General features: G+C 42.6%; 2 protein-coding genes across 5 annotated transcripts in view; one reads left to right on the forward strand and one right to left on the reverse strand.

The window, feature by feature from the left end:
- OTUD4 (OTU deubiquitinase 4) overlaps window positions 1-8,417 on the forward strand; it is a 28,162-nt gene extending 19,745 nt beyond the window's left edge. The window contains exons 17-23 of one of the 4 annotated variants that reach the window (XM_064149482.1): window positions 863-918; window positions 1,454-1,615; window positions 2,116-2,254; window positions 3,258-3,337; window positions 3,413-3,527; window positions 4,164-4,204; window positions 5,774-8,417. In XM_064149482.1, the coding sequence (XP_064005552.1) occupies window positions 863-918; window positions 1,454-1,615; window positions 2,116-2,254; window positions 3,258-3,337; window positions 3,413-3,527; window positions 4,164-4,204; window positions 5,774-7,015 (1,835 nt within the window). In that variant the 3' untranslated portion in view covers window positions 7,016-8,417. Of the gene's footprint in view, window positions 1-862; window positions 919-1,453; window positions 1,616-2,115; window positions 2,255-3,257; window positions 3,528-4,163; window positions 4,205-5,773 lie in introns of all 4 variants that reach the window. The other 3 variants (XM_064149480.1, XM_064149481.1, XM_064149483.1) reach the window with 3 other exon arrangements.
- A 1,313-nt stretch (window positions 8,418-9,730) lies between these two features.
- Window positions 9,731-22,572, reverse strand: ABCE1 (ATP binding cassette subfamily E member 1). Its single transcript, XM_064149488.1, has 18 exons — window positions 22,433-22,572; window positions 19,565-19,727; window positions 19,193-19,278; window positions 18,592-18,689; window positions 17,626-17,743; window positions 16,650-16,787; window positions 16,414-16,483; window positions 15,292-15,388; window positions 14,649-14,738; window positions 13,905-14,026; window positions 13,129-13,350; window positions 12,583-12,642; window positions 12,441-12,499; window positions 12,166-12,276; window positions 11,923-12,065; window positions 11,702-11,824; window positions 10,486-10,597; window positions 9,731-10,264 (listed from the first exon to the last, which is right to left on the reverse strand). The coding sequence occupies exons 2-18, from the start codon at window positions 19,665-19,667 to the stop codon at window positions 10,217-10,219; spliced, it is 1,800 nt and encodes a 599-aa protein (XP_064005558.1). The 5' UTR covers window positions 19,668-19,727; window positions 22,433-22,572; the 3' UTR covers window positions 9,731-10,216.
- Window positions 22,573-22,660: the final 88 nt, after the last annotated feature.

Below are 22,660 nucleotides of genomic sequence, written 5' to 3' on the forward strand. Positions count from 1 at the left end.
ATTGTGTTGACTCTCCTGTAACTAGGTTACGAAGCCAAGGGGAATGAGCTGTACTTTCTTCTGAGCGTTTAGAGGTTCCAGCTGGTGCTTAGGGAATTGGCAGGAGTTCTCATGCCCATGTTATGTTAACATATATTGTGATGATGTTCACACTAAGCACATACCTATTTAGTGGCTACTCTTGAACTGAAGTGCGTGAATTTGATTGCCAAGTAGTGTTAGCCAGAGTTGAACATATGCCAGAATGTGGATAGCTTGTACAGGTCTTATTATATGCAGATTACATTTTTCAACACCATCTCCCCCTCAGGGGTTTACTGGTGCTTGAGAAATTGAACTTCCTGCATCAGTCTGGAAAGTTGCTTGAACTTTTGTACTATTGAAACCTTCTAAACTGATGTTTTATTCCCTCATAAGTAGACTTTGGGCCTCTGTGATTTTAAGACCTGAGTATGGAAATGCAAATCAAACCATTTTCACTTCAAGCAAAGTACAAACTTTCTGCTTTTTCTCTAGGAGGTATTTAGGATGAATTGCATGTGGTTAAAGAGACAGCTTCATTTATTTCCTCCTTCCCTCTTGGCATGGTTGAGAGGTTAATCAACATCAGTAAAAAACAGTAAAGAGTTTTGAAAACCCATGTTCATGTAGCTGCTCTGTTATTGCCCTAACAACTGTTTGTTTTGAGATGCTTTGATCTTTGATTAAAATGTGAAGTTTAAATTTTCTAGAGTAATATAAGCTGAGGTAGGTTTTGGTTTGAAGGTTTAACTTTGGAAAGACAAACTTGTAACTGGCTTAAGTTGTGACAGCCATCAGTGGTGTAATGGTTCATTTACTAGGTTATGTCTTGGTGTTACAGAGTCAAATTCCAGGCAGATCCACTTAAGTCAGAAGCTTGAGCCAAATTCATCTGAGGTAATCTTAAAGAAAAGAGCACTTTCTTTTTTTCAGTGTTATTGCTTCTCTGATACATGATTAGCAGAGCAATAGCTGCCTTTAAAGCTGGGATTGCTGCTGCTTTACAGCTTTTAGTGACATACTTCTAAGATTGGAAGCTTGTATTGCTGTCAACTTTCCTCCGCCCCTATAACCCCTACTTATACTCTCTCTCCCTGAAATCTGAGTTCTCAGATCTGGGCACTTACAAATGTGGATTTGTAACTGCTTAGTACAGTCTGTACTGTCAGTATAATGGCACCACAGGAGATTTGATGTTTACTAATTGCTGCTGTGTTATCAGGCCATGATCTCTGAAGTTCAGTGAAGATTTGTGGCCTGTTGGCTTTTAACCTTTACTGTCCTTTCAATGAGCAGTGTTACACTAGTACAACAGTGAGTGGGTGTTTAGCCCACTTTGTATGTAGAGTGGTTGCATATCTTTGAATGCCTGTTCCCAAAGTACACCTGCCTGTTGCACTAGCTATGTCTGTTGTTTCTAACTCTGCTTTAGAAGAATAGTCAAGATGAGAATTACCCAAAAGCTTCATCTCCCTTGGAACAAGTAAAAACAGAATCTCCTCCGGTTCTTGCTGAGCAAGTAAGAAATGTTTGTTTGATTTCAAAGTTTTCCAGTCAGGAGACTTCAGACAAAGGGGAGCTCCATCACAGCCACGTATGTATTATAATACTGGCTTTTAATTACCTAGGCCTTGCTGTGCTCATAATGCAGACATTTCAGGCTTACAGTTGGGAATCTTCTGTAAAAGCATGGCCCCTGAGAGCAAAGCAAAAGCATATCCTTTCTCTTCTGAGAAGGCTTATTTCATCCTGTCTGCAAGGATCTGAAGAGAAAAGCATGGTTATCCTTCACCTTTTCCAGGCTTCTCCAACTTGTTGGTCGATGTTTGTGAGGGTGGAGTCTCTCTTGGGTGGGAAACACTTCAATGTAAAGCTGGTGTAGGTAGTGCTGAGGACTGTCTGTGCTACATTCTGTATAGAGCTCGGTAGAGAGTCCCTCACAGTTTCAGATCTCTCGTACCTAAACAGCCTTTGATGTCTTAGTGTTTTGCTGGGGTGATGGTGGTAGCTTGGATAATGCTGAGTCATCAAGCCTTTAGGGATCACCAGCAATGGTGATTTAGAATAATTTCCTGGAATCTCTTGTTTTTACAGAACTTGACAGAGTGCTTACCAAGTGTAACTCCAACACCCTCACCAGTCTTCTCTGAGGTGCATTTACCTCCAGCAGTGCCTTCTGTACCAGCCATTGTGCCAGCTTGGCCAAGCGAGCCAACAACTTATGGACCAGCAGGTCTGTAGAAACACCAAATCAGAAGTTACTAACCCTGAGATATACTTTGCTTTGCTCAACTGAAGGTGCCTCCAGGACACTTTCACATATCTTCACATTCCATAGGCATTAAGCACTAACAATGCTGTTTCTTACTGCTGGAAGCAGATCTTTGCTCACCCCTGTGTGGAGTTTGCTTTACTCCCTGTGTAAGGGTGCAGACGGATGTCTATGCAGTGCTGCTTCCTTTGAGTGAGCGTGTTTTGAGAGGGGTTGTTCTGAGGGTTTGCTGAAGTCAGAACACGTTGGCAGCATGCTGAAGTTTGGTATGTGCTTGTGCTCTGTGTCCAATGTAATAAGCTCATTGATTCACTAAGGGCTGAGCTCGAGTCTGGTATGTCTGGAACTAATGAGATCCATTTGGGCCTGTACTGCAAGACCAGCATAATGGCTTTTCTGTGCTGTCTGTATCTTCTGCTAGATGGAATTAGCTTAGACTCAGTATTGCACTAGTGCTGCATCTTCTCTCCCACTGTCATGTTTCTGTACAAGAAGCAGCTTTCAAATCAGTGTCCTTATTCACAGGACATAGTGATAATCCTGTCATGCTTAAGCACAGCTGTGACAGAAGAGGCATTGCCCAGTTAATCTCACCTCAGGTTCAGAGTTTACTCTAAATGAATGTAGTCAGAATGAGAGCTGCAGAGATTCACACAGAAGTTTCAGTTCCCCTCCTTCCTAAATCTTTCTTCTAGTATTCCAAATGAATTGTGTGTAAAACACAACTATAAGAAGGGCTCAGCTGTTTCTGGAGAGCTTGACTGTTCCACTTTTTCTGAAAGCTATTCTCAGCATTTAGCCAGCTCTGCTCTTTGTCACATCCTGACTCAAGAACTCCTTCCTGTGTCTTCCTGAGCGCTGCACCTTTTGTTTTCTTGCCTTTTGAAAGTTGCTTTCCCACTGGCGTTTTCTTTGGTGACTGTCTGTAGCTGTGTGAGAGACATATGTATGTGTTTTCCCTTAGGTATTCCAGCTCAAATACCTGCTTCTTCATTGATGCCAGCCCCAGCAGCAGGACCTGACTCTATTGTGTCACAGGCTCAGGTAACATCTGCTCCAGTTGCTGGAGTTCCTGTGTCACTACAAGCAGTTAACCAGCCTGTAATGCCTTTGCCTCAGACTCTGAATCCTTACCAGGATCCACTATACCCTGGATTCCCTCTTAGTGAAAAGGGAGAAAGAGCCATTGCACCCTCTTACTCCCTGTGCAATACTGGGGAAGACTTGCCTAAAGGTGAGAAGCTAGAAGGAGGTCTGGGGTTTGGTCTGTTTTTCCTGTAAATAAAGATCTCTTTTTGGTCCTGTTGTTAATCTCTGTCAAGAGATCTAGATGTCATCCTGTGATTTAAGGTGTGGGAAGGAACACTGAAGAGGTGCAACTGTTTAGCTTGCACTGCTAACACTGTCATTATGTTAAGTGCTTCCATCTGCAGTTCTGATCACTTTGTGCTTCTTACCTTGAAGCTTTCTAAATGTGAAGGATTTCCTTTGTTGGAATCACTTCCAATCTGCTGGTTTATTCTTGTAACCAAAAGCTTGGTAATTGTGGAGCATTTCTTTAATGGCCTGGAAAAACAGAAGTTTTGGCATACTACTACTATGGAACATGCCCCTAAAGAACATGGTGATGTCTGCTGTTTGTTTGTGAACTGTTCTTTAGGAGGTCATTTCCACAGACTGTCAAAAGTGAAATTTTAAGCGCACTGTGTGTGTGTTGGGGTGGGGGAAACAAACACCAAGCCAAATCAAAGGCATCAAGCAGCACTTCAATATAAGTTCTTCTCTGCTGAGATGAAACTTTAACCAGGAATTTATTATTAATTATCCATTAAGACCTCAAGTAATAATATTTTTCTTTTTCTCTCCCTAGATAAGAATATTCTTAGATTTTTCTTCAATCTTGGTGTGAAGGTAACTCTTCAAACTTTTATGTCTGTGGGTTTTTTGTTTGTTATGCCATAAACTTTGTTTGTACTTGGTAGTACTTAGGAGTGCAGAGGTTTAGTTGCTTCAGCTCTACTCTTCAAGTCCATCCTTAAATCTGAAATACTTTTTTTATCTTTAATTAACTGGGATCCCAGCACTTGTCCCCACTGCAGTTCCAGTCAGCAGCATTTTCTTTCGACAGTGATAACAAAGCTGGCTTCCAGCTGTGGCTATGCAGTCAGCAGATTGTGCTTTACAAATCCCCAGGTAACTGTTGTGAGGTTAAGGTGCATCTTTTGGAAACAGGCAATGGTAAGAGAAGAGGCCTCTGCCTCTATCTGGTTGCTGGCAAAGCCATTGCAGTACACAGCCTGTGGATGCTCTCCTGAGTAACTTAGACCCTGTTCTTTCTGCTCAGGATAAGGGCAGCAGCGCTGTAACCTGTTAAGTCATTCCAACAGCAGTTGTATGTGTGTGTGGCTGGGGAAGAGGCTCACCTAACAAAGGCACCATTCCTTGATAAGGACTAGTGCTTTGCTTGGTTTCTCCTCTGGTTTCTGCACATTCAAATATTCCTGATTTGCTTTCTCATCTTCTGTCAGGCAAATTGCTTTGGAAAAGGTGCTTATTCCAGATGACTTTAGCCATTAGTAATGATTTTTCTTCATGTCCACGCATAGAAAGAGGGAACACTTGGCACAACATGCAGAATAACTTTAGATTTGATACCTGTGTGCCTAGTGCAAGTGTCTGCTTAATAGAAATCCATAAGTCACTGGCAAGTGCTGCTGCTGTGTGCTTGAACAGCGTTGGCTTCTTAAGCCTTCTCTCCTTGCTGGTACTTGGTACTGGGAGAGGACCTGCAATTGTTGTGCTTCAGCGCCACCTGCTGGTCACAGTGCCACGTGATAGTGGCTCTGCTCCTCGGCTGGTGACCAAAGGGAGACCTGGGAACTGCTTCGGCATCACTTTGCCCACCGCTGTGGTCTCAGATGCTGCCGTGCTGTTATCCACAGCCTCCCAGCTGCTTGTTCAGAGCGAACCGACTAGTTCCCATTGAGACCGGGTCTGAGTTTGCTTCTCAGGATGCTTTGCTCCAGGGACTTTGTACAAGTGGATCAGACAAGACCACACCAGGTTTTGGGCTCTGCCCTCTACCTGTTCCAGTGTTTTCTTAAATGCTCTGTGCCTCCAGCAACCTTCCTGGTGTTCTGTATGGCCCAGAACAAGTTTATTTGACAGGTAGTGTTGAACACAACCTCTAGGTTGCTAAAGCTTGACTTAACAGCACTACACCTTTAAATGAACTATGTAGAAGTTGTCATCAAGTTTTCTTACTGTTCCTAAATATTGCCCATTGCAACTGCATTTGGAAGGCAACCAGAGAAAGGAGAACATAATGCAGGAGTCCTAGATAGGTGGAATCCAGCGTGGCCACTGTAAATAACCTTTACCTCCTCTAATTAATTGTTTCAAAGTGGTGAATGGCTTGTGTGGTCAGGTCTGTCAGAACCTTCAAATGAGCAAACGCTTTGTGTTATCCCTGTCTTGCAGGCATACAGTTGTCCCATGTGGGCACCCCATTCCTACTTGTACCCCCTGCACCAGGCCTACTTAGCTGCTTGCCGGATGTACCCGAACGTGTCCCTTCCTGTGTACCCACACGGCGCCTGGTTCCAGGAGGCTGCGGCTCAGAGTGACAGCGAAACTGCACGGACAAGCAGGCACTTCCCTGTTCCCAGTGAGGCCAGGCCCAACGGGCAGCTCTCACAGGTTGACAGTAGAGCTGCATCACTGCCTCTGATGATACCTACAGCTCAGGTGTCGGAAAGCCAAGGACAGGTCTGCATGGAGTCAGAGAATCCAGTGCAAGCTCTTCATGCCAACTATGAGGAGTCCCTGAGAGGAAAAAATATGTTCCCACAGCCCCACTTTGGACACAATCACTTCCTAGGTGCTGTTCCAATAGCACCTCCTTTCTTCCCTCACTTTTGGTATGGATACCCAGTTCAGGGCTTCATTGACAATTCAGCAGCAAGAGCTAATGTAGTCCTGACCCCTGAGGACAAAGAGGCAGCAGCTAACACTGCGGTGAACATGTATGTGGCTAAAGAATGTGTCCCTCCGGTTGCTGTGGTAAACTGTGCAGAGCAGCCTCAGAAGATTGGCAGCAGCAGCTCAACCACCATGCCTTTCCCTGGGGCTGGAGCAAGCAGTGGATGCAGTGCCCCAAAAGAAGCTTCATCCAGGGCACCTCAGTTGGAGCACACTTGTCCTTCAGCTTCTCCTGCGAAGCAAAAGCCAGCTGGGCAGCAGAATCGTTCTCCACTAACACAGGGAACTGAGAGGCTGACAGCAGTGCCCAACACTCCACCACTGGCAGCAGAGCCACCTAAAAATGAACTGAAACACAGTGCCTGCAGTCGTAAGGAGAAGACTGACAAAGGCAGAGATGGCAGGAGTGTGGGTGGTCTGCAGGCAGAGAGCAGGGTGCAGAGAGCTCGGGAAGAGAGCTCAGAAGATGAGAGCGAGGTATCTGATATGCTGAGGAGTGGCAGATCCAAGCAGTTCTATAACCAGACTTATGGAGGAGGCAGAAGGCCTAGACTTGAGTGGGGCTACTCCAGTAGGGGAGGATACCAGTTCCAAAGGAATGAGGAGGCCTGGAAAGGAACACCCAGCAGGAGCAGAGATGATGGCCACCAGTATCAGCGAAACTTTAGAGGGAGGCCATACAGGAATGACAGGAGAAGGTCAACACTGGGAGATAATCAGAGAGGGGGGCATCAAGCATAGAATGAAGGGATAATGGAACCCTTTAAAATACAGGAAGTCATTTGAAGTAGCAGTTTAAAATCTTCAATCTTTTTTTAGTAATGTTCATGTCTGTTTAACTTCTGGCGAGTAAGGACTGGGGGGATGTGAGCACCTGCCCTCTGGTCTGAAGGATCCTAAGAGTTTGTTGGCTTAGTGTTTTTTCCTCAATGTCAGATTAGAGAAAGCCAATCTAGGTTTAGTGTTTGGGAATGTTTGGGTTTTTCCCCTCAAAGGTTTTGAGTCTGTGATAGAGGATGGAGACGTCCATTTCCTAGTGACAAATTAGAGCGTTTGACGTGGTCTAGATCCTGGAGTCGACAGTGACATTGCACCAAATACAGACGTGTATCTTATCATCCAATGCCTTAGTTCTGAACTGAGCTAAAGGGATTCTCAGCCTACTGCACTGTTGTCTTTGATACGCTTCCAACCCAAAGGCCTTTCATCTCAAAACAATCTGTCAGACTTGAATGTTTCTCTCCAGTGTGTTACACGTACAGCAGCCAGCTAACCCTGTGTCTTAGGGATGTTGTATATAGTTCTTTTAATATTCATAGGGTATATTTTTGAAGTTTAAAATAAAAAGCATTTATTTGTTGAACTCAAGATCAAGATGAGCAGTCAGGAATAGCTGTGTGTAAATGGATTAGAATGGCTGTTTCCACCACGAGTTCTTAATGCTGGTGTGACTAGAATGGTGCCTATGCCAACTAAATAATAACAAAGACAATACAAATGTAGATGCTATGCATTTCCAAAAGAATTCTGCAGCTGTTATAATAGCAGAAGTTTTTTTAATGCCACTTTAACACTAATGCACTGACAAATCCTAGATACTTTGTGAGGAGAGATGCATAAAGTACCTGTTACGTGTTTTTAAGCGTGTATGATTGAGCTACTGTTCAGTATTCTTTTGGTGTTGCACTGTTGATGCAAATTTGTGTTTTGCATGTACAAGTCCTTGCTGGAACTACTTTTAAAATCAAGATGGAGCGTCCTGGTGTGCTCTGCTCTTCCCTACACTTCAGAAGAAAGTGGCTTCTGCCTTATATTTTTACACTGTGTCAGCGTTCTGCTGCTGTTTCTTCTGCCCCGACAATGATCTCTGCAGTGTTCCTGTTGCCTTTGCAGTTTGGATGTTGAGCTGTCGGGACCCAAACGTTGGCTCAGCTCTGCTGCCAGAGGAACTGCTATGTATATTTTGGTACCTCTGTACATACGGTGTAGGTGATGGTACCCTGTCCTGGTCCCAGACTGTCCCCACCCCGATCAGGAAATCTGAGTGCTAGTTACGTGATGAAGAATTTCTTTTCAGATGCATGCCATGTATAAAACCAGACTGAAGTAAAATAAATGTTTGTCTTTTCACTTCCTTTCGAAATTGTCCTTGCCTGGTAGAGACATCTGCAATGACATCAACTGCAGGGGTTAGTTCTGGCAGAGCCACCTCCAGAGAGCAGCAGAACCATTGGTCAAGAGGTAGGAAGGATGCAGACTGAAAAGGGATGTAAACTGGATTTCCAGTTCTTACTCAAAGCAGCAGTAGTAGGGACCATGCTGTGGGATTTCCATTTGGTTTTAGAAAGGTAAATACTTTTCCTTTCAGAAATGTGTTCTGGATTGCAAAGACAAGCTCCAGTTGTTCAGGTTGAGAAGCAGGCAGTGAGGGACTAATGGTACCATCCCTCGTGGGCTTTCTATACCTCTACCACTTACAGAGACTTAGAAGGTGCTTCCTATCATCCTTTCTGGAAGCCATGGTTTCTCCTATCTGTTTTTCAGCAGCCAGTGAAGGCAGAACAGAGAGCTGTTGCATGGAAAATACCATTCCTTATTTTTAAGATACATAGCTGAAACTTTCACATCTGAAACTTCCACTGTTTCCTACACCTTTGTGTAGGTAGGAACTGTTAACTGTAAGCACTTTTCCCTCTGTCTCCTTGAAGGCCCTTTCTTTATATGGGAATTGATTTTTAACAAGCTCTTTAATCTTTGTCTCTCTAGTACTGATCCAAGTCAGGCAAAAGCACTTCTTGCATCTTAACCTTGTATAAAGCTCGGCAAAATGTCTCAGAGAACTGGCTACCTTTGTCTAAAGCACAGCACTGTTGGTGAAGTGCTGTGTGTGTGCTTGGAAACAGGAACTTTTGTAGGATCTTGACACTGAAGTGCCTGTAAAAACAGAGGACCCTCATCACAAAGCAGAGAGGCAGAGTAGGGCTTGAACATGGTCCAAAGCAGAACTACTGCCTTAAAGTGCTCTGCATGCAGGTGCTCAGTTTGGTGCAGTGTGTCAGCTGTGTGCTCTCTTTCTCCCTCTGTGGATTTCACTTCGTGAAACAGATGATAGCTTTGCTACTCAAACCTGCTTCCTGTAGTATACTGGTGTGGAGGAAAACCAACTGTACAAACCAACATTAAACCTGTCTTGACTACACAGCTAGACGTAACAAGAAAGGATTATCTCTTGTTTTTTTAAGACTTCATTAAATAACTTGTTCCCAGTTATTCTCCTGTAGAGACACAAAGGGAGAGATGGCTACAGAAAGTGTAGATCCCTTCCTTTACCTTGTTCTAGGCAGCCTGTACTCCAGCGTGTTCCTTTCCACGGTCTGAGAAAAGCTGTGTGTGGCAACACCCTAGACATGCCTCTGGCTTAGCAATTCAAGAAATGCTGCACTGTGTCAGAAGAGCTGTAAGTTAGGAGGAGATTTATTTATGAAACCCTCATCCAGAGAGATTAAAACTTTTTAAGATAAGTTGTTACTGTAGCTTGACATTCTTGGCCACTGTCCCTCTTCAGATAGAAAAGAGCTTCAAGGATGTTTAAAATGAAGTGCAGCCAATAGTTGGTACACAAACAGGATACACTGAATTGAACCCCCCCCCCCTTTAAACTCTGAAAAAGCTGGAGCCTCTGTTTGCACAATGCTGAGGTGCTCTATTTGGAAATCATTACACTGAAAATTGGGTTGTGTCACCAAAATATAGAAAGTGGCAGTTTTACTTGGGCTAGGATTTAGACTGCTACTGGTCTCAGATGTTACAGGCAGCAAAAGATTTTTAAAGCTCCCAAAGATTAAATGTTCTAAAACCTGACTGAGCCTCCTCCTCCACGAATGTTTGGATTTCTGATAAGCACTTCTAGATGCCCATTACAAAGATGCTCAGATTCAGTATTTAGTCATCCAGGAAAAAGTAGTTTCCACTCTTCTTTTGTTCCACATCCTTGGGAAGAAAACAAAGATCAATGTTACTTGAAGTGGTCTTGGGTAGACTTAACTATCCTGTAGTTTAGCTACACTATTTCCTACTTTCTTTATTATTCTGTTTTACATGCAGCTTTCCCACACACCAAAACTACCACATTTGGTTTCTTGTTTTAAAACCCAGCTTTATGTTACACAGCCATGGCTTCTTTGTGGTAAAGGTGCTGCTTCTCCTCTTACCTTGATAGAGTTGAGTTTGTTTATTCTTGGTCTGTAATTGTTGGGGTCTCTTCTAAAAGTGATTTCAAGTTGAGATAAAAACTTATTCATTCCAGCCAAAAGAGTCTGAGGACTGTGAAGAGAGAAAAGAAATTCTATTTTGACTACAGCCAGCTTTGATCTCCATCCTAAGCTCCCTCAGGTCTGCTAACAGAAGTGTGAGTTGTGTTTGACATAGGATGGGCTACATTTTCAGTCAGAGCATGTCTCAGACAAGAGTCCTAACTGCTACTTCTCTTTCAGCAGCATCTCAGTGTGGCACTACAAGTCTTCAGCCTGCTACCTTTACATTCTTTCTGTGTTGTATCTACAGCCGATGGCACATTGTTAGAGCTTCCTAGTGGTGTAACTCTGTTTTTTTCCCTTTGGATGTAAGTAACAAAGGTCAAAATCTGTACTAATGCTGAGAAATGGTTATGTGATTGTGATTTTTACAATTCAAACAAGTGAAGGAATCCCATCAAAGCCAGGGTAGCGGCATTCACTTCATCTGGCTCACATTAAGTACCTGGCCATTACCCTGTCTTCCTTCTCTTAAGGCTGCTCCTCAAAAAACTCTGTCGTTCACATGAAATGACTTACAGGCATAAAAGCAGGTGTTCAAGAAAAGACTGGATGGGGCACTTAGTGCCATAGTCTAGTTGACTGGATAGGGCTGGGGGATAGGTTGGACTGGATGAGCTTGGAGGTCTCTTCCAACCTGGTTGATTCTATGATTCTAAAAGGGACAGTTCTGAAACAGTGACTCATCAACAGTGTATGTCACTGTCAGGCCTTGTACTTCACAAGAGCTTCACACAGCTACCTTTAATCCACTGCTTGCTTTGGATGCAGCTGAAAGTTATTTTCACAAGCAGTTCAGAACTGGTTCTTTTTTCACTCCTCACAAACAATATTACTTATTTGTTCTCCTCTGTCTGTCATTTGACTGGTATGCAGTTGCTTAAGAGTAGTTTAAGCCAGGAGCTGGTCCAGTTTGTGAGGGTTTGGGTACATCCTCCAGCCTCAGCTCTGTGTCTAGACAGCCTATTCAGAACAAAAGCTAGAACTCTGAGGACACTCTTGGATGGCTTTAAATGCACCTTAAGTTTCCATAGGCAGGGATGCATCACCACCTTAATTTATTTCTTATGCTGCCTTCCTCTACCTTGCTTGCTAATCCAAACAAGTCTCTTACCTGTTGGCAAGTGTGTTCTTGGAAGGGATGCCATCAAACACAATCACCCGATCTGCAAGATAGGTGGCCATGATAAAATCGTGTTCTACCACAAAAGCTGTCTTTTTAGCATGGAGAATGAAACTGAAACAGAAATCAAAGAAGGTAATGAGAGAGCTGAATGCAACGTTACTGTAAACCCACTGCAAGCTCCACCTGTTCTCCCTCTCTGTGTACTTTACCGCTTGATGACTCGAGCAGCCATCAGACGCTGCTCAGAGTCTAGGTAGGCTGAGGGTTCGTCGATCAAGTAGACGTCTGCAGGCTTGCCGAGACAAAGAGCTAATGCAACGCGCTGCAACTCACCACCAGACAGCGTCTGGACCTATTGGAGTGGGGGGAATTAGGCCAAGTTTAGTTTAGGTACAGGTAGAGAACTCAAGAAGACAGTTAGGATGTTGCATCTCAGGCAAGGCAATTAGTACCTCCTGGTCAATGATGTTTTCTATTTGAAGAGGTTTCATCACATCAGTTACAAACTGGGGGTGTGTGTAGGCATCTCTGATCTTCTCGTGCAGCAGCTGACGGACGCTTCCCTACGAAAAGGGGAAATGCTGCTCAGCTTTGTGCACCACTCCACAAGAAAACAAAAGCAAATCAAATGAACAAAACTTGGTTCTGGGAGTAAAGAAATTCTACCTGTATCAAGCACATGCTTTGTGTAGCAAAGAATACTTAATTAAATAAGGCTTAAACGTACTGTAGATTTAGGACTGATCTTCTGTGGTTTGTAGCTGACATTTAGAACTGGAACCTCACCTACAAAAAGATGAAGTTCATGATGAAAATGAGAGCTTTTCCACTATCTTACAAATGGCTTTCAGCTAAGGTGTAAGCATTACCTCCTTCATCAGGTGTCAGTCTTCCTGCAAGCATTCGAATGAAAGTAGTTTTGCCAGTTCCTGAAATAAAGTAATATGTAATTTGCATTTTAGACTTTGTAGTAAAGTTAGACCTCAAACAATCAAGTCACTGATAGACAAAAAAAGACACTAAAGAATATGTTTTAAAATGAGATTGCTGTGAGAATTCCCATATTCATTTCTGGCAAAGAGCACTTGGTGTTACTTGCTTTTTCAAATGGAAGAGACATCTAAAGCTACAACAGTCTAGACTTGAGGCTAAGCTCATTAGACCGCTCATCATCCTGCCAATCTAAGTTCTTAAAATGGGGTACCAGACAGACACAATGGCATCATCAGCCTTCAGTAACTTCAAGTGCCTGCTATTTAGAGAGCAAGCTCATGGTGTGAGATCTCTGGTAGGAAACAAGCAGCCCAATCTGGCTCATACCCAGTTACATTGAAGCCTGACTCCCAGAACTAAAAAAGGGCTTTAGGAGCACTTTTAGGACTGAAGAAGCAGTTTCCAACAAGCACTGCACTTACCATTTTCTCCTAACATCACCATAATTTCAGAGTCAGTAAATTCTCCAGCTACTATGGACAGTTCAAATTCTCCCATCTTCTTTTTCATTCCTGGGTATTTGTACATACACATCTTTTTAACCTCCTCCTCATTAGCTGTCTCAGCCACCTTGAACACCAGAGATGCATCTCGAAACCTCAGATTTTCTGTTGGGACATAGCCATCTAAGAAAATGTTTATGCCTATGAACAGAAGAAGGAAAAAAAAATAAGAAGAGATCATTAGAAGAGTTTACACCAGAGCAAGCTAAGGTGAATTTCCACTCTTGGCTGGAAACTCCAACCAGATACAGAAAACAGCACATTAGGAGAGGCAATTAAAGCTCCTAGTTGAAAGCCTGTACATTGTGCAAACTGAATAAAGACAAAAGTCTTACTAACATTACTGAAAGGCTACAGCTCTTCCTGAAAATCCAGGGTTTGTGTGTAGGGTTTAAAACTACTGCTGCAGGACCCATTCTCACGTTGATTATAGCACTACAAATGTGCTTGGTTCAGTTGAATACTATATCCCCCTGTAACTGTGCAAACTGCCCCCTGTCCTGGCTCTATTACTAAGAGGCTCTCTGGAGTAACTCCACTGTTTACAAACCACCTGCAAGTATTAAAACTATGTTCACAGAAGGAGACAAAGAACATTTAATCAGTAAGACCTCTGTGTAGAGTTATAAATTTAGGATCATGTAAACAGAGGATTTTTGGAGCATGTTTATGAAGAGAAATAGGGCAAGAATTACCTTCTCTTACGCTGAAAGGCATAGTGACGACGCCGTAAGCACTTGGCACACCATACAGGCAGCAGATAAAGTCAGAGAGATAATCTAACACACTTAGATCATGCTCTACAACAATAATGTACCTGCAAAAGAGCCACAGAGGTACTTTTTACATGGCAGTAAAATCCACTTCTTACTTTAATCTTGCATAAGCAAAGGCTATCAATGTGGGGTTTGTGTAATATGGTTTCTTAGCTTCATACTAAAGACAGAGTTCAAATCTCTGATAAGCATTTCTTTTCAACTGTCCAACAGACAAGCCCACCTTTGATGCAAACTGGCATCCCATCTTTGGTGTAAGCTGGCAGCTTCCACTAAGTGGAAGGATATTGATTGATTGGAGAAAAATATTTAGCATATTTAAAGGAAAAAAAACACAAAATAAAACCAATCCCCAACAAAACCCCAACAGCAATCCGCAAACAACTCTGAGAAGGGGATGGAAGAGCAATGCTCATGTGACAGAATAAGCACCTGTGCTTTCATAGCCTTATTACTAAATTTACCCCAAAGCTAAAACTGTAGAAACGCTGGAAATGTGTTTTTCAAAATGCCAAGGAACTGAGTATTGCCACCATAGAATATTTTATGTCAGTGTACTGCACTGAGAAGTCAGCTCTTCCAGGGCGATGGACTGGATGGTTCTTCCCTCTAAACAGCCACATGTTATTAGAGTCTAGCAAAACATCTAAAGTTTGTATTTACCTGTCAGGGTTTATTAGAGATCGAATAGTAATGGCAGCCTTCAAGCGCTGCTTGACATCCAGGTAGCTTGAAGGTTCATCAAACATGAATCTAGCCCCAAATGAAAGGATGAAGGCTTAGTGAATGCAAGCTTTCCACATATTCACACCTAATACTAATACTTCAAACTTTAAATAGAAAGAAATAAGAAAACTCCACTGTTTATATTGAGCAAAAGAGATGAAAGTGAGAATTATGTACTGACACGCTTGGGAACCTCTGATGCCTGTCACACAAAACCATTCAATAGTGCAAGTCAGGCATTTGCCAAAAGCTCTGACAAAGTTATCAAACATTATGAGAAATCAGCAGGTAGAGATCCCACACACTCAGTTCTGATGCAGCTTAAATCAATCCTGAACTGAGAAGTGTAAAAATACTTTGTAAGACTCGAAGAAGGACATCTTCCAAAAGAGGAAAACAAGACGAGAAAACCCACCCCAAACCCACACTAAACAAAAAAATCACAATCCAAACAAGTAACTCTTTTTTTTTTGTTTAAATAGTTTTAAAGTATCATTTCTTACAATAAATATGAACTTAAGGACCACATTCTGAGACAGACTACTGGAAGCAATGTGTAATGAAAATGAATGAAACATACATATCAGCCTTCTGAATGCAAACCACTGCGCAAGCGAATCTCTGAAGCTCTCCTCCTGAAAGGTCCTCAACATTTCTTTCTTTCAGATGGGTTAAGTCTGCAAATAAGTGGTTAATTTTAGATATGATACAACCATCACAACCATTTGTATTCTTAGGACCTACAGAAACATGCATAATCACAGCAGACACAGAGGAAAACCAGAAACTTTTCAGTGCTCAGTTTATACTGAAGCATCCTAATGCCATCTGTAGGTCTGCAAAGTTACAGCTTCTCTGCAGCATTAGCTGACTAACTAGCATGGTGGCTGCTTACCATGCAGAATGATTACAGCTCTATTTTGTTTTCCTCTATGTATGTGGTAAATATTTCTGGCCCTAAAAAACATCTATACCAGTCTTAGAAGTGTTTCTTGTCACAGCTGGCTGAAGAGTTCTGATTTTCAGGAAAAGCAAGTGTGCAAAGTGAGTGTTTTCTCATCCAAATAAACATTTTGACAACACAGTTTCACTAACAGGTGGGACCTAGAGACCATGTTCTTGGTGGCACAGTGCAGTTCCACCTCCACCACCCAAATCTACCAAAAAGAACCCAGTTGTTAATGTAGCAACACCTGAATTTAGGAATAATTGAACTCAAAACACCTACAAAACCCACCAGGGCTGGTCCATGCAGACGTAAACGGCACTGTTCTCAGAAGGCACTACTAGTCCCACTACAAATAGCTACATACAGATTTTTATTGGGGTGAAGGGAAGAACATAAAAAGGTTTTCTGGTACCTGGGCAATATTTTCTATATGCAATGGTTCTCACAAAAGAGGCAGAGAAGATTTTGCTTGAGTTGAAAGCAAGCAAGAGGCAAGAACAGCAGATAGTAACCAGAATTTGTCCAGATTTAAAGATGAACACTTTCTACCATGAAACAGAAACTGCATTAGGTTCTGCTAGCTAGCAACTATCAAATAGCTTGCCTTGGCCACCAGAAGGTATTTCCCCAAGCTTTAAACTAAAGCTTTTTTTTCAAATTGGTATAAATGACATTTACTGTCACATTAGCTTTAACTTCATTTCAGTAAACAGGAATTTCTCAAATGAAGTTTGACTTCCCAGAATTACTTACCAAGCTGCTGACATACAACAGTTTGCGTTTTAGTTTCATCCTTCCTATCCAGAATTGATCCCACTGTACCCTGCATGAGAAATAAAGCCCCACAACATTATTTCACCATGACAAATGTCAGACAGAAGTGGATTTTTTCATCATTGAAGACATTATTTATCAGTATAATAATTCAAACACAACAGAGTATTACAGGAGAAGCTCCCAGCTTTATATTAGCTCATGACACTTCTCACCTTTGCAGCTTTAGGAATCTGGTCCACATACTGAGGTTTAATGATAGCTTTTAAGTCATCTTCCAAGATCTTGGTAAAATAGTTTTGCAATTCAGATCCTCGGAAATAAGTCAAAATTTCTTGCCAGTCAGGTGGATCCTGTGACAAAATTAAAGCCTGCTTACTTACACCATTCCAAACATCAGCAAAATTATCTACTCTTAAAATATAGCAATCAGAATACACTTGCAATTAAACAATTAGCCTGGATAAAAGCAACTTCTGTTGCCTCTGCAGTTCCATTAAAAAATTAAAAACTCAAAATAGATAAACAATAAAAAGGCAAAATGGAGGGCAGAAAGTCAGGCACTTTTTCACTCTAGAGGCACTGCTGCTAGTCCTTTCAAGAAAAAGCATTTTAAATTTGCCCCCCTGACATCCAAACCTGTCCTTAGACAGTTAAGAAGCTATGAGTGAGACTACTTCACGGGGAAAATGATAATCTGGATTAGTGCAACTGCATTCATTTGCTGTCTGATGCAGATAACCCAAAAGAAAAAGGGTGAACTGATAAAAATCAGTGAATTGCACAAAAGATGCAAGAAAATTTGCTCATTTTCTGTTTCTAGCAAAAATGTCAAAGTATACAGAAGGGCAAGACAAAGGGAGAAGGAAAAAAAAGGAACTGTTCAGAGCAATCAGACAAGCTGGACAGCTCTGCTTCATGCAGCGATGCAGTCACATTCCCAACCCAATCAAATATACACAGCAAACACTTCCTACAGTTTAGAGCAGAAGCAACCTGCAAAGTTCAGCTCATAGCACAGGTTTCTGTGGTCAGAGTGACTTGGCTCTTCAAAGGAAAGTCTGATGCTGGACTTTGCAAAAGTGCCAGTGCACTCACAAATACTATTGTGTGCACAGACAGAACAAGTCTGTGAAGAAAGAGAACCACATCCCTCTAGAATGCCAGCTCTATTCTACTGCTGATACGTACATCATATTTTCCAAGATTTGGCTTCTGTTTTCCTGCTAGAATTTTCAAGGCAGTTGATTTTCCAATACCATTGGTTCCAACCAATCCCAGCACTTCCCCTGGACGAGGGATAGGCAACCTGTACACAACAGCAGATTATATCAATGCCATCAGACACCAGCATTTGCTGGTAAAGTAAATGCAGTAGCCACTTTTCCAACTTTCTGATTATTTCAACCTACTTTATTAACTTTCAAATATATTACTCAAATTAAATATTACTTCAATAGAAGAACATAAAGAAAACTTATGAGCAGTCTGTTCTTTAAAGAGGAGCTCTGTAAAATCATAGAATCAAGCAGGTTGGAAGAGACCTCCAAGCTCACCCAGTCCAACCTAGTACCCAGCCCTATCCCATCAACCAGACCAGGGCACTAAGTGCCTCAGCCAGGCTTTGCTTCAACACCTCCAGGGACAGCGACTCCACCACCTCCCTGGGCAGCCCATTCCAATGCCAATCACTCTCCCTGCCAACAACTTCCTCCTAACATCCAGCCTAGACCTTCTCTGGCTCAACTTGAGACTGTGTCCCCTTGTTCTGTTGCTTGGTGCCTGGGAGAAGAAACCAACCCCACCTGGCTACAGCCTCCCTTCAGGTAGTTGTAAACAACAGTAACCACTTTTCCAACTTTCTGATTATTGCAACCTACTTTATTAACTTTCAAATATATAATTCAAAATAAATATTCCTTCAATAAAAGAACATAAGGAAAACTTAAGAGCAGTATGGTCTTTAAAGAGGAGCTCTGTAAAACAAGCACTCAAGTGTTATGTCAGTGTAATAGCTTTTTAATAAAAGAAAAGTAATTAGCATTCAGGAAGGAAGGTACTGCTGTAATAACCAAGAACACATTGATGTGCACTCTGCTTAGACTAATAAAACCTTTGTTTTTTTGGACTCTTTTACAGATTTGAAAACTGAAATACCTGTGAAGTTTGAAGGCATTGGCACAGTATCTATGTGTTGTTTCTTTCTCCAGGTTGCTGGGTAAGTTAACAATTGACAAGGCTCCAAAAGGACATTTCTGGAATGGAAATGAATTCACAGATCACTAGCGCACACACACCACTTACTGACAAAATGCTATGTTCTCCTCTGTACCCAGTTGCACATTTGAACACTTTAAAAACAACCTTCACCAAATTACTCCATTTGCTTTTCCATAGGTGACTTCCCAAGGAAGTTTCACACCACATGCTGCAAACTGAACAGTCTGCAATTTAGACTGCAAGGCTAAAGGTAAGGCACACTGCATATATTCTCTAGCTGTTCTGTAAGAACTTCTTTCTACTGCTGTCTATAGCCACAAGTAGACAAACCCAAACCAAACCAAAGCCACAAACAAAAAGTTACAACCCATACCCTGCAATCCAACCAGTTCAGTTAACTGACACAGTACATCACTTTGTATAAACAGCTAGCAAGGGCTTATTACCCAGGGAAATAAAACTGCTCTTTGAAGTTACAGTATGCATTACTAAATATAACAGCATGAGGAAAGATTTATCTCTTAAAGCAGTCTCTTACCTTGATGCAAATACCACAACCAATGCAGAGTGTTTCTGAGATCCATGCGATTTTGCTCTGTGATGCGACTTCTATGCAAAGTTTTCCTGGTGAAAAAGAGTAAGATTAACTCAAGAGATTTTCTGATGAATCAGAATTCTTGTCACTACTACTAAATTCCACAGAGGAACATGTAACCAATTAATGTTCACTGAAGCTTCAGATCATTTGAAGGCCTGAAATATGGCCATTACTACTACAAATTTCCATGCTTTCAGTGCTACTTCTTTATGAAACGAAGCAGGAATGACAAACAGACCTCAAAATTGTAAAGAATTAGTTTTTTCTAACAGAAGAGCATTTAGAAGTTCTTTGTTAAATGACATCTCTTACCCATTCGAACCACAGGACAACTCTTCTTGCATTCTTGACGGCATTTCTTTGGCTTACACTTGTCATGGTTGACAATAGCAATTCTTGTTAACTTGTCTGCCATAATGCACAGCTCAGGGTTAAACACATGCACCAGTTAGGAGAAGTGGCAGTCTTCCAGAAACTTAAGGGGGAAAAAAAAATCCCAAAGAGAACAGAATTAGTCACAGCACAAAGAAGAACATGCATATCTTAAACCATTACTAGCAGAGTTCAGAGATGGAAAAAACAACATTACAATGTATTCTCCCCTTTTAAGTAAGGTGCCAAACAGGGTAAAGTCTCCTAAGTAGTAAGGGTGTTGATGCATAGATAACTGCACACCTCTTGAACATCAGCTTTCCATTGCTGTTTCTTCACTGTAAAATAAACTGTGGTTTTATCTGAGAATGTATTTGTTTCCAAGAAAAGCATGCCATAGTGAGAACAAAATGAAACAACACTGTCCAAACCCAGACTGAACTCAAGCTGCATATTCATACGCGGTCACTATGGTGGCATTTAACTGATTAAATAGGATTGTCTGACTTGTAGGTGCAGACGGCAGAACTGTCAATACACTGGCATAGGTCAGCATCATGCACATACTACTAGGCGGCATAGCAGTCAGCAGTTTAAGGGCAGGAGAAACTGGTATTCAGAGGCGTCTGAATTCATGTCTGTATTCTGCTTTCCAAACCAAGAGGAACAGAACACAAACAAACTGCAAAAACACCAATTTGTTATTAACTACAGGGTAAAACATTATGTTGACTGAGTGAATTGTGATGAAGTGACAACAGAAAGTCTCTCCAGAACCATGGACTGACAGACAACACAGGGGAAAGAATGAGGGAAGGTATAACAACTGCTAGCAAAAATAAAATTCCACAGACCTTGACATCAAAAGCTGTTAAGACCAATTATGACAAAACAAACAATAAAACACATCTGAAAATAAGACACAAAACATGTTATCAGAAGCATTTTCAGCCACTGCTTTTAGACTCTCTGACACAGCTGATTTTTGCAGAAGAAACTGAAAACCATGCGAGCAGATCTTGCTACCTGTCACAACAGGCAACACTAATGTACAATAAATGCTCGCATTAAGGAGCACCAATATTTATCTTTCACAGGCACTGGTTATATCCAAGCTCACTAAGCCAGTTACGACCAAGGATTTATAATTACATAGAACTAATCAGACTTAAAGAAACACCAAAAAAAAAGTAAATGAAGATTGAAACATAACCAGTGACAATTCAGCTAAGTGTGAAAAGGTCTGTGTTCAGAACTGAGCCATACCTTAGTTATTTTACAGAAAAAACAGCTAGCATCTCATCAAATTACACTGTATCAGACCTCAAAGATAAATGCAGTGTCAATACACAGTCACTCCATAACAAGAACAAAAAATGAAGAACTAGAATGCCCCAGGAAAATTTAAATGAATGACAAAGAGCAGATTTTCAAACTGCATATGGAGATCACTACACAGCTATGTGTCAAAGCACAAATAATAGTAAAAGCTATAAGTACAAACAAAATCTACTAGCAATTAAGAACTGGTCTGCCCTTATGCCTTTTAACATTTGCCTTAGAAAGTGAGCCAACGTTCAAAAAGAAGTTTAAACAAGTCCCAAATCTCCCCACTGTACTTAGCTCATTATATTACTCATAAAGCATGACACAAATATGAAAACACAGTGTTAACATGAAAAGCATATGGTCAAATATACTGACGCAGCATAAGGAGTGGGTGTGCTTAGCTGGTGCTGAACAGCATTAATTACCACTCAATCTTTAATACTTTAACACAGCATAAAATGCCCAGGACTAAACCCGTAACTGAGCACATGAAAACTGCTGAAGTATTTCATGACCACTTGTTTAGAACTGGAGTTTAGAAAACTCTTAGAACCTGAAAGCTGCCACAGACACTTGCAGGTGAAATAACTAAGTGCATTCCGGGGAGGAAAGACGATCGTAGCCCTAGAGAAAAGCCCTGCCGAGTTTGGGGTGGTTTTGTGGGGTTGGGTGGTTTGTTTGGTCTTTTTTTGTTCTGTTCTGCACATACCCTGGGAAAAAACAGCCTAATCTTATGACTTTATCAAACCTGCAAGGACTCTTCATCTCTTAACCCCACAAGCGCGCATATGGATATTAACTTTCCTCGGAACAGGGCAAAACATGACTTTTTTTCCTCTCTCCAGCAGAGGAAATCTTCCCCATTCACAAGAGACAAACAGTTTTCCCTCCCCAGACCCCGACATCACAACGTCTACCACAGCGTCTCCACAGGAAAGCGATTCCTGCGGCTGAATTCAGCACCAGAAGCAATCGTTTTCTCTTCACCTCGCTGCTGCTGCAAGCGCAGGACGGCGACAAAAACCCCCAAAGCACTGGAAGATGACGTGCAACCGACCAGAGAGGACGAACCGCCTCTGCGGGCAGTGTCGGCCGGGGCAGGCCGATCTTTCCGCCCGGGCCCTGCCCGAGCCGTCAGCAGAGCTCTCGATTCAATGGAACGTGCGGCCCGGCTCCCTCTGAGCCAGGGAGACAACGAGTTCAGAGCGGCTTGGAGCCGCCGCACAGCCGGCCCAGGCCGGCAGCTGGCTCCCCCGAGGCCCAGGCGAAGATCGGTCAGATGGCCCCGCTCCCGTGGTGGACGAACGGCAAGTTCCAGGCCCCGCGGGAGGAGACCGCCCTCCCGAGTCGAGCCCAGCGACAGGGGCAGGGCCCACAGCAAGAGAGGCTGCCGGCAGAGAGAGGGGGGCCCCTTCGCTTGCCTCCCTTATCACAACTGATTACATCGCTATTCTCCTACCCGCCCCGGAGGCTGCTTACCGGGAGATGGGGGGCAGAAAGGGAGATGCCCCCGCTTCCCGGCCGAGCCGCAGCGGGGAAGCGTGCCCCGCGGACCGGCACCACGCAACGTGCTCCCGCCGCCGCCACCCGGCCAAGATGGCCGCCGCCCCCGCAGGGAGGAGCCTGGGCCGCATATCATAGAGAAGAGGGGAAAGAAGGGCGGGAAGGAGGTGGGTTCACCATAGAGACAGGGCGTCCGCTCGGAGC

Source organism: Pogoniulus pusillus, chromosome 10, assembly GCF_015220805.1.
Source record: "Pogoniulus pusillus isolate bPogPus1 chromosome 10, bPogPus1.pri, whole genome shotgun sequence".
Lineage (NCBI taxonomy): Eukaryota > Metazoa > Chordata > Aves > Piciformes > Lybiidae > Pogoniulus > Pogoniulus pusillus.

Coding starts and splice junctions, on each gene's coding strand:
- ABCE1 (XM_064149488.1), bottom strand. CDS start 19,667: ATGGCAGACAAGTTAACAAGAATTGCTATTGTCAACCATGACAAGTGT. Junction 14,739..15,291: donor TGCATTCAGAAGGCTGATAT/GTATGTTTCATT, acceptor ATTTGGGGCTAG/ATTCATGTTTGATGAACCTT. Junction 12,277..12,440: donor AGATCAGTCCTAAATCTACA/GTACGTTTAAGC, acceptor CCCTTTTCGTAG/GGAAGCGTCCGTCAGCTGCT.